Raw genomic sequence first — 11,542 nt, forward strand, 5'->3', positions numbered from 1 at the left:
AAAACCGACTCCGTCCGGAACAGTTTTGTTCCGCCATGCACGTGGCTACTGCAACAATATGCAAATTAAACATTCCATTGCATGACTCATTGGCAATATTCATGTTACCTAAGCAGGTCAATGAACTATACGATTCAAATACGAGACCCGCGGTGCATGTGATACTAGGAACAAAAAAAGTGTCTGTCTTAACTTGTCCATGGACAGAGTTTGCCAGACAATAACTCAACAAGAGCCTCCGGACAGAATTGTTGGTGGGTCACCTCTACATTGGAAAAACGTCAAGCGTTTGATTCCCCAGGTTGCTTGACATGATGAGGTGGGAATGGGATCCTCTCCCGTCTCAACTTGCTCATAAAACGAAGACAAAACTAAAGAATTTACTGGTCATTTGAACCTTTTTTTTTTTCGGACAAGCAACCAAAGATGCTTTTGTTCTATGTAAAGGACACAGAAACCTGTCTGTATGACATGCAATGTGTGATAATGAAATCAATACGGACAGGAAAAGAGGGTCCTTAAGTAGGTCCCATTTTAGGCTTTTGGAAAAAAATAACATAGTAGCAAGAGGAGGCCTTTCTTTCGTATATATGTACATCACTAGATGTTCTTCTTACATTGTCTATTTACTCACTGGCGTGCATATGATGATCTTTTGTTGTCAGTTTGACAACAAATATTTAAGTTAACATGTAAGACTCAAACCAACTCAACCGCGGGCAATCGTTTCTGATCCCATGCTTAAGTTTTCTATGTATTTTCTAGAAAATAGGTCTTCCTGATTCCTGATGTTCATGATCCACCTATTACCACAGTAAGACCCCCACAACAGCTCTCAATTTGTTTAAAGAAAGCACATTCTCCTACTTCCACCGATCCCCAAGTTTTGCTTAGCTAAACATTATTTTTCTGGTGATGCCAACTGCAATCCAGGTCTAATCCCACCCACAGAAGAAATTCTAAGTTGCCACAATCCCATAACAAGAAGCTAAGAATGTAATGTGTCTCATTTGACATGCTAATTGGTCAAGGTGGAACTGTGGAGTGCAGTTCCTTGTCTGATTTTGCTAGCTTTTTTAGTGATTTTCTGGATGCTTCAAGCAGTGAACCTTTCATTTTTTTCCCTTGCTCCAGTTGGACAATACTTTTCTGCTTTGGCCGCATTAGAAAATTTACAAGTTGTAGTCATCACCCATTAGTTTCTACTGTAATACGGCACGGCTTGTGCTGTTGTAACTGTCCAATCAAGTCCTTCTTGCACTTGGAATTTTGGGTAAGGAAAGGCAAGATCGGGCCAAACTCAGACCAAAGTGGGTTGCCTGCATTAGGAAAAGCAAGGCAGAGATTCACATCCGGAGCCCTTGGCTTTTAGCAAATTGCTGATTTAAGGAGTCTGAACGGCAAACTAAGGAACCAACTAATTTGGCTGGTCCTCGAAATTCTCCAGTCAACAGATGAAGCCATTCTAGAAATCAATGAACAAGTGCAATTCAGCACGTCTAGCATCCCATGTTATGATTCATTTTGACCCAGTGTGGGTAATTGGTAATGCCAACTGAGTTCCAACATAACATAGACATCAACTATAGCTATCGGTGATGTATTCTTCTAGGTGAGGGTTGAATGAAACTGCTTTTCTTGGCTGGTCAAATATACATCACATCCATCCTCTCTGGATTTTGCTTGTACTTGGATATCAGCAGTAAATGTGGCTTGCTTGTGGTTCCTACAGTTTCACAAATTTCAGACTTTTCTTGCAGCAAATAACAAAATTCACTAGCTAAACAAGCATAAAGTGTCTGGCCTGCAATCATCATCTCCTTATGAAGAAAGTCCTGAACCCTAAGCCTGTGACTGTTGGTCACAGTGGTCGAGTGTATTCTTGCCCATCGGGCAAATTTTTGGGGCACCATAGCCGCGATTTTTCAGCCTTGATCAAATTAATGCTTGTGTGCAAATCCTTTTTCTCTTATTCTACAATGGAACTTCCCATTATATAATTTGTATTCCCAATGTGAATTCCTCCGTCCACTTGCAGGTCTAGTTTTCAGTCTCTTGTGATTTTAGGCCAGTCGGCTTGTCATCGTCATCGTTGATGTTGTTCCCGCAATAGGCTGACAGATGGAACACCCACAGGCTAGGACTGTTACTGATGATGGAAGAGACGAAAACAGCCAATGTCTGACATTTTGGTGATGAATCTTTGGTGGTGTGAGATTGGTACTTGGAGGAACTTTATGGAAAATCTATCGGTTGCTAAGAAAAACACTGCATTCCTGAATTTTTTGGGTTGATTGTCCCTCTTTTTTGGTTTCTTGAAATCTTCATTTCCCCGTTTCAGCTTTGCTTTTCAATCAGACATGAACTTCATTGCAGGCTAACATTAGGATTAGGTTGCCACTTTTCTAAGTGTTCTAGTATTATTGCTCTCGGTAGAGTGGGGAAAGCAAAGGCTTTAGTATTTGCTTGAAAAGGTATGATCAGTGATTTCTTATTGTTATTATTATTATTGTTATTCATTAATTTATGTTATTCATGAAAACGTCCTGCTATATTAGCATGTCATTTACCCTTGTTTGATTTCGTTGTTCTGGTATATGGTGATGGGCGGCTCGTCTGGAATTACTAGTGAACAGACTTAGTTCATTGGATCCTATTGTGCTTTATTGACAAAAGAAGTGGTTCATACGCTTTTAGCTGGATGTTATATGATTCGTAATGAATACAAAGATACAGTTTCTTTAGTTGTTATATGATAGAAAAGAACAGTTAAGTTTTATATTTTCTTAAATGGTTACTGAGTTTGTCCCCAGATAATTCCCTTGAATTCCAATTCTTCTCTTATTGAAAAACACCAGAGTTAGGTGCCAGGGTAAGCAGGTGAGCAATGATAAGTTAGAACGTAGAAAAACTGAAGAAGAAAGTACTCAGTGGAGAGATCTTCTAGAAAGTATTCAATTGAAAGTGATCTTCCTGTAACTTGATACGCACTTTAGATTTTTATAATCAAAGTACAAGAGAGTAATTGGCCTTTGGCCCCTGTGCGATCCCTGAAAATACAAATGAAAAGATGACTTTATATTTGAACTTCTTAAGTAGTTTAACAAAAGTAAAAAAAAAAAAAGTCTTAAGATTTCTGATGTATGTTTGTGCTAATTGCAGATCTTGTTAGAAGTTCAAGTGGAAATGTGTTAAGAGTTCTTCTCAAATGCCGACAAAGGAAGCATCGGAGTGATGTTTGAGGCGCCGGGCTGGCTAACAACTGCTCTCATACTTTTCTCTTTGGAAGGTAAAGAGAATAAGGCCTGAGGTTTCGCAGTTGTCCAATAATACGGTCGCTCGATAAAATTTCAGAAGTTCTTTCTTCTGGTTCCCGAAAGTTTAAGGCTACTATTGGGGCGCCACATAATTATGTCTTGAACGGACAAGATATTAAAAGAAAATGAGAAGTTTAAGACCGATTTTATGCCGTTTTAGCTTTCATTTCGTTCAATGAGAATCTCCTTTCGATTCTGCAACCTTAACAGTTTTCTTTGTGAAATTTCCACAGGGAACTGATCGAGATCTGATTGTCTCTTACATTAGAGTAAGAGGATGAACAAGGTACTGCTTTGAATTGGGCATATGATTTCTAAGCTTCCAAAGAAAAATTGTTGCTTTAACTGAAATTTGTTTATTCATTTTACCGTTTGTTCATTGGTTGCTTTATATGCCCAAACTTGATGTTATTATTAGTCGGTGGCCTTGTCTACGAACTTGTTGATGTCTGTAAGCTTTAAGACCACTTATAGGCTTTAAGGTGAGATACGTTGGACGCTGACACGACACAACTCTTCTCACCTGCATGGAGTCCCTGATCTTCTCCGTTTCTCGGATTCGTAGGCATTATGAAGACCTGGACAAGAAATCCAGAGCTGGAAAATACCCCCAAAAGAAAGCCCCCCAATTCACATGTACAGTTGCATCCGACGTGAAGCACTAGCAGACTTACATGCCCTCTTATGTAATAGGGATCACAGCAATATGCACAAAGGTAACAAGCAAAGGGGTCGACCATGTATGGCCTAATTATGTGAAGGATATATACACTCTTCGGCCTTGTCCTTGAGGAATATATTTATGCTGCTTTGGATGGTATTATGACCACTACGTCTCAGTATTTTATAATAGTGAATTGGGGCTACCCAGAGAAATGGGTAGATCGATCACTCGAGCACTGGTACACGCATGAGCCTGGAAATATCAACGGCTTCTTTTGAACATTGTATATGATTGGGGAATCTCGCAATTCGTAACCTATAGATTTCACAAGCAGGAAATGATTACTCCCTCGCGAGTTTCGACCAACCTGCAGCAGAGAACGCGTCGCACCAGTCTATTCGAGAAGAGGCAAAAGGAAGCGAAGACAAAAAGCAAAAGAAAAAAAGGAAAACATTAATCTGGCAACAGATAAATGCTGAACTCGATCTCCTTTACAGATCCAACTCCTCGGCTGGTGGCGAGAGCGTAATACCAATGCTTGGGTATGAACTCTGCAGATCGGATTTCGTCAAGTGACTGACAATCTTCCCAGCAACAGATTGAGAGGAGGAGGAGTTGGGGTACATCAATTTAGAGAGAGAGAGAGAGAGGGAGAGGGAGAGGGAGAGGGAGAGACAAATCGCGTTATCAGCTCGAGTTATTGTTGAGGCTGTAGTTATTGCCATGCCTTGAATGCTTCATCTGGTTCATCTCCAACTGAGTCTTGACGAAGAACTGCATCCTCTGCAACTCAAGCTCCTTGGTGAAGCCCAACCTCTGCTTCTCCATCTCCACGATCTGCTGCAGTTTCGAACCCTCAACGCGCTCGTACACCTCGCCGAATTTGAGGATCGCTCGCGTCAGCTCCTTGATCGATTGGCTTGCTGCAGATCGCCGTTCTGTCGACTCCTCTGCCGCGAACTTCCGCTTCTTGTGGTTGATTGTTTCGGGAGGGAAGCTATCTGTCGAATCAGGCGACGATTTGGACGACGCGGAGTTCCTATCGGACCCCTGCGGTGTTGAGTGTTGGTGGTGATGAATGCCAGCGGCTGCGGAGCGTAGGGCGCCCAAGGTCTTCGAGGCCATCGTGACCTGAGGCGGGGGAGAGGGTGTCAGGCCCCCGGCCTTCCTCGGGCCGATGAGGTAATCGAGCTTCTGGAAGAAGGGCCACTTGCTGGGGCCGCCACCGGCGGCGAGCCTGCCCTTTTCGATCTTGTACTTTTTCTTCAGCGTATCGATCCTGTTCTTGCATTGCACGTCCGTCTTGGACGGCTTGCTTCCGCCCTCCCGGCCGCTCACTGCGTCGGCGACTTCCTCCCAGTGCTTCTGCTTCAGATTCCCGCGGTTGAGCTCCAGGTACCGCTCTCCCCATGCTTCTATGAGCGTCGCCGTCGCCCCCTCGCTCCAGCAATCCTCCCTCCCGTGCCCCGTCTTCGCTTGGGTCGGCAGCGCCAGCGTCAGCGAGTGTGGCGCGGCGGCGGCGGCGGCGGCTGCAGCGGCGGCGGCAGCGACGGTTACCGGGATCGACGACGAGGGCCCGGCCGAGCGGCCGTTGCTCTGTTGCTGACTACTCGCTATGGCTGCCAGTGACGTCGCTGATTGGTGCATATCGGCTTCATCCATGGGCTACACACCCATGAATGGGACAGAAAAAAAATGATGGCACCGATATCCGGTAGAGGAAAAGGGAGGAAAGGTTCTGGTTTCACATGGTCTGCCTGAATCCGGTGGATCCTCGCCGGAAAGCGGCAACTTTTCCGTCTGTCTCTTTCTTGGTGGGTGGTGACGGGAAGGGCGCCGTGAAGGAAAGCGGAAGGCGGAGAGGGGAGAAAGAGAGCCTGCGGGGATCGCTTCGACCGACCGGCGGTATGGTTCCCCCTCTAGTCGGCGGTGACCTATAATTTTTCTCGGTATTGTGTTTTTAAATTCTTTGACGCCCTTCGACGCGTTGGTGACGCCGGATCGGCGTCGTAGATCGGGACGGTGGGACGCGTGGCGGAATTAGACGGGCGGATGAGGGTTTCCGGTGGTACGGGGGAAAACTGCTAGCGGTTTTAGGGTTTTGGTCGCTGGTGAAGGGCCGTCCGTGAAGGCGGTTTTGACGGGGGCGCGGAGCGAGGGCGGCGGGTCCACGGTGACGTTGCCAATCTGCTGGGAGACAGACTCGACTCCCCCATTCTTATTACCAACGCATGAAAAAATGAACGCAGAACAAACCGGCAATCATGCCAAAGCAGCAAATATTTACACGAAACAAAACAAAAGACCTCCAGGGAGGTCGTCTATACGCCTTTCTAAGGAGGATCCTAGATCATCAATCAACTTAACTTTATTAACTTTATTAGTAGGAAAACGCCAAAATAGTCAATACGATCATAGGAAAGAAAGCAGTCCTTCAACATTTTTTAGCCCCTTTCTCTTTGAAATCTCTTGATTCTACCACCGAGTCAAAGTCTTCCTTATCAGGCCTGCATCTGGAGCCTTGCTTCCATCTTCTGACCCACATATTTCCACAATGAAACAGCAACTCTACATCGAAGTAGGAAATGCAATATCGACTCTTCAACCCTATTAAAAGCATGGGCATCCATTTGCTAGATAAGGAGAGCAACGGCTCAGATGGCAGGTGCGCCCAAAGTGTGAAACAGCTCTTTTAAAAATATCCTGGTTTTATTAGCGTTAGTTTGACAAGAAATTAAATGTATAAATAACTAGAATATTTAAATGGATTTACCATTTTTTCAATTTAAAGTCCGGATAAATCTATCAAACTGATAGATGAAATTAAAGTTAGGTAATTACCAATATCCAACAAACCATTGGAATGCGCATATTCAATAAGGAGAACTTGAAAGGCTGCATATATAGGACGTAGTGTGAACTTCACTGCTCATTAATGGCGAAGCTTACCGCACATCTCGTAGGTAGACGGTGAGAGACAGGCAGGTTCGAGGATCATGGACTCCATCTTCTTTTAAGATCATAAGAGAAAAAGACAAGTGTTGCTCTTAGCAGTAATGCCTTACACACTAAACCCTTGCACTAGAAGCTGTAGTAATACCGAAACTAGTTAGTAATACCGAAACTAGTTATCTGCACTTAACTCCATCTCTAGTAATACTCTATATGCCTACGTTTAATTCTAGATGGTGCACCTTAGGGGCGGAGGGAGGGGGGGCCCGCCTGGGCCATGGCCCCGGTGAGCCCAGAAAATTTTTTTTTTATGTAAAAAATCAAATTTTTTTAGTTTGGCCCGATCCGTCGCTCCTCTTGGACCTACTGTCGCTCCTCTTGGCCCGACCCGCCGATGGTTTGGCCCGCCCTTGAAAAAAATCCTAGCTCCGCCCCTTGTGCACCCAACTTTAACTTGCCAAAAGAAACATTAATACGTTTATAAAGACAAAAGAATTCCTAGACAGCTACGGCCCGCCCCAGTACGCCAACCGGCCTTTCTTTTGTGGGTGGTTCTTTTTTGGCTATTTCATACAAGAAACTGGAAGTGGTACTGAAGATCGCCAAAATTTTCTTTTTAACAAACAACTCTTGGAGAAGGAAAGCCTGGAGTGGGCATCCACTCCTTCTACCAAGATCTAGCTTGGTTTACGAAGCTATAATCTGGTTGTGTTGCAGATTTCTTACGAATTTTCCTTGCTGCAGCTTGGTGTAGCAGTGGTGATCACTAATCAGATCATTGCAACAGTGGATGAATCTGCGGGGCCCCAAATCAAGCCCATTGGTGGAAACATTATTGCACATGCTTCTACCATGACGTTTAATCTCAACTCTAGTATTTGTTCTCTAAGTTCTCTTACATGCTTTATTATTATGAAATTTATTGTAGTGAAGTTCAAATGTGTTGTCCTAGGCCGCTCCTTTTCTACAAGAGCGCTGCTACGTGGTTGCCTGAAATTTTGTCTGTTTGGATAGAAGATAGTTGGGTCTACTTGATTTACATGATTGTCTGTTTGAACGTTCAATTTGGCTAATTTTTTGGCATATTTTATTTATTGAGTAGGGTGCTATTTCTTATGATAGAAAAATGCCCTTTAGTATGAGATTTTTATTTGTCTTTCGTGTATGTGACAGAAACTAGTTATCTGCACTTAACTCCATCTCCAGTAGCGTATCTGTAAAGTAGTAAGCTCACCATGCTTACCTAAGGCTGAATCACGCTTTCAGATCTCCACGAAAGGAGTGATTGATGTTAAAGACTGAGAGATGCAAGGAGACAATGACAACTGGCACATGCGGTCTTATATTTCATCTTTTATTTAGGAGTGACTGATTTTTAAGTTAAAACATTTGTTCTCATATACCTCACCAACCAGGCTGGGTGTTTTCCTCTATAACTCCATAATGCAATATAAACCATTGTTAAAAATATTATAAACCATTTGCCATGTCATAAACAAGGACATATGAATTGGAAAAGAAAGAAGATAAAATGGGTTTTCAACGCTTTTGGCAAATAAGAGAATGCCAATTTGTTCCTACATGAGGAACATACCTGCCAGATCAAATAAACTAGTCCGAAATCAACACAAATCAACAACTTAGCAGACTCTAAAAATAAAAGGTTTAGCCCGCATAGACCTGCCTAATGGTGAGTTAGCAACAGTTTCATATTTCAAATTTCTCTAGCAGGTTTAAGTTTGTCTAGTTCAAGCATCTCCATAACCTATATCACACCAAAGGGAAATAGAGCCTCTGCCCAGACTAAAAATAGGAAATAAGAATTAGAAAAGAAAGAAGATAAAGTGAGTTTTCAAGGCTTTTGGCAAATAAGAGTGTCAATTTATTCCTACATAGGGAACATATCTGCCAAACTAGTCTGATATCAACACAAATCACAACTTAGCTGACTCTAAAAATAAAAGCTTTAGCCCGCATAGATCTGCCTAATGGTGAGTTAGCAACAATTTCATATTGCAAATTTCTCTAGCAGGTTTAAGTTTGTCTAGTTCAGGTATCTCCATAACCTATATCACACCAAAGGGAAATAGAACCCCTGCCTAGACTAAGAATAGGAAATATAAATTGGAAAAGAAAGAAGGTAAAGTGGTTTTTCAAGACTTTTGGCAAATAAGAAAATGCCAATTTGTTCCTCCATGGGGAACATATCAGCAAGATCAGATAAACTAGTCTGAAATCAACACAAATCACAACTTAGCTGACTCTAAAAATAAAAGCTTTAGCCCACATAGACCTGCCTAATGGTGACTTAAAAACAGTCTCATATTCCAAATTTTTCTAGCAGGTTTAAGTTTGTCTAGTTCAGATATCTCTGTAACCTATATCACACTAAAGGGAAATAGATCCCCTCCCGAGACTAAGAATAGAAAATATGACCTACATCAAATATGTAGAAGGACTAAAATAAACAAAAACAAAGCGGGGAAATCTTGAGATTTGAAAAAGATATATGGATGAAGTTTCTAATGGCAGACAATATAATCGACAACTTGCAAGTGGTGTCTATGTATTAACAATGATGATGAGAACATTAATATTTATAAAGGTCATATATCTGGTATCTATAACTTCCTATACGTGCATAGATTTCAGCCAACAATTTTTCTCTAGGACAAAGAAAAGCATGAAATGAACCAAACTATTCTAACGTTTAAGTAACTCGCAGGCAACAATAAATAGAGGGTGGTCAATGAATCAAAATAAGCAACAAGTATCTTTCAGTTTTTAAATTATTTAATGCCAAATGGAGGAATGTGTTGGAGAAATCCTACATTAAAAAGCTCGTAGCATTTGAAATTGCTACGTTAAAAAACTCAACATAGCATCTGGAATTGCTACGTTAAAAAACTCAAAGATGTGGGCCTTTATATAGTGGAATCTGTGGTCTATTCACCAAGGAAGGTTCTCTTGCAGATCAAATGGATCAAGAAGGCAATAATTAATAAGATTATTGAAGTAGACACGTCATCGTGATTGATAATTAAATTTCTCTGTGTTTAATGTCCTTCGTCTAGTTATTTTTAAAGCAAATTCCATCGTGCACATGTTTTTATTATAATATTGTAAATGTTTATCTCTTCTTATTTTTTGTGTATTTGTTTTGTGTAGCATCCAAGCTGGTCCCGCTGGAATTCACTAGTGGGAGCCAGGTGAATGCTCAACAAGTTCAAATCATTAAGATAACTTTTGGTTCCAGAGAAATTGACAAGATTTTATGGGGTATGTTCATTGGTTTTACAATGGGAGTGTGAAATTTATCAGGTTAATGGATCTAACAACTACCTATATTCTTATTATGAAAAAAAAAGGAAGACAAATGTAGTTTGTGCAGGTGGAATTGAAATGGATTCAATTACTGAGATCTATAGGAAATCTGATTCAGGAAAAACTCAGTTATGTCACACATTGTGTGTCACTTTTCAAGAAAGTGGTTATGTTCCCATCTCATGTTTTCTATTGTAATTAGAAGGATTCAAGACAAAACTAGAGAACAACCGAACTGGCCCCGCCAAAATGCTTGTTGATCAAGTATTTTCTTTTTAAGCTTCCTTTGTATCAAGAAGGTGGTGCAAGAAAAGCAATGTACTGTTACGAGCCGACTTTTTCAAGCCTTATTTGGCCCATGTGGTGCCGAAGGTTTCCCCAAAGCCTCTGGCCCAACTCTTTCTTAAGTTAGCGAAAGCGTTCATCAATCTTTTGGGACTATGAACTAGGCGAGGAGTGCTACGCACTCGGTACACCATCACTCAAGTTTATCCTATTGTAGACCATCGACAAGCCGTGGCCATGAGACCATGTCAGAACATCACCATTTCTCCAAGTGTCTATCTACTTCCATACGAAATCTGTGTGGGGGTAGACTTCCTTTGAGAGGAAGTCCCTAGCCGAAGTCAGTTGACGACTATATTTCATTAAGTAACGCGACCGACCATCACCCTACTCGACAATGAGCATTCACTTGCTCATCCCCACGTGACTTTGTACAGTTGTGGAACGCAGCGTCCGCTGGGGGAATTGCCCCTAACCCACGCGCACCCCCTTGCGCATCCAAACGCTACGCGTGGGGAACCTACCTGATTCCCCAATGACGGACTTGCACTTTCAAAGGGACTGATGACCATGATGCATTTATACGCTTCGTCGCTGCACCACTGCGCAGCACATTTCATGTGCATTGCTTTCTGCTTGACTTAGCGTTCGATTGGATCCCACATGTTTTTTGAGCAATGCATAAATTGGCCAAACAGCATATCCTTCTACTGGCTTGGCCGACCATACAAAGTTTGTTCGGCAACATGTACATTGATTCATGAAATACATTCAGGAAGGAGCGGCTCCTAGAGATTGCAAAAAAGTACAACATTTTCCATTTCAACCCCTGCCTGTCACAAGATATTCACTAACAAATTCTCTTTGAAAGTTTAGATTTGGATTAATGGGCCCTCAAGTGCTAGAGAATGTTGTTCGTGCTAGAGCCTATAATATTGATCATCAATCACAACTTCATCTTAAAGCAGCCTCAATAATGATGGAAACCAGGTGTGCTTAG

General features: G+C 42.1%; 1 protein-coding gene and 1 pseudogene across 1 annotated transcript; one reads left to right on the forward strand and one right to left on the reverse strand.

Moving 5' to 3' along the window:
* Positions 1-4,418: 4,418 nt before the first annotated feature.
* Positions 4,419-6,462, reverse strand: LOC116263760 (trihelix transcription factor ASIL2-like). Its single transcript, XM_031643535.2, has one exon. The coding sequence runs from the start codon at positions 5,641-5,643 to the stop codon at positions 4,669-4,671; it is 975 nt and encodes a 324-aa protein (XP_031499395.1). The 5' UTR covers positions 5,644-6,462; the 3' UTR covers positions 4,419-4,668.
* Positions 6,463-6,599: 137 nt separating this feature from the next.
* LOC116263567 (DNA repair protein RAD51 homolog) lies at positions 6,600-11,542 on the forward strand (annotated as a pseudogene).

This window comes from Nymphaea colorata, chromosome 11, assembly GCF_008831285.2.
Source record: "Nymphaea colorata isolate Beijing-Zhang1983 chromosome 11, ASM883128v2, whole genome shotgun sequence".
Taxonomy (NCBI): domain Eukaryota; kingdom Viridiplantae; phylum Streptophyta; class Magnoliopsida; order Nymphaeales; family Nymphaeaceae; genus Nymphaea; species Nymphaea colorata.

Coding starts and splice junctions, on each gene's coding strand:
- LOC116263760 (XM_031643535.2), bottom strand. CDS start 5,643: ATGGATGAAGCCGATATGCACCAATCAGCGACGTCACTGGCAGCCATA.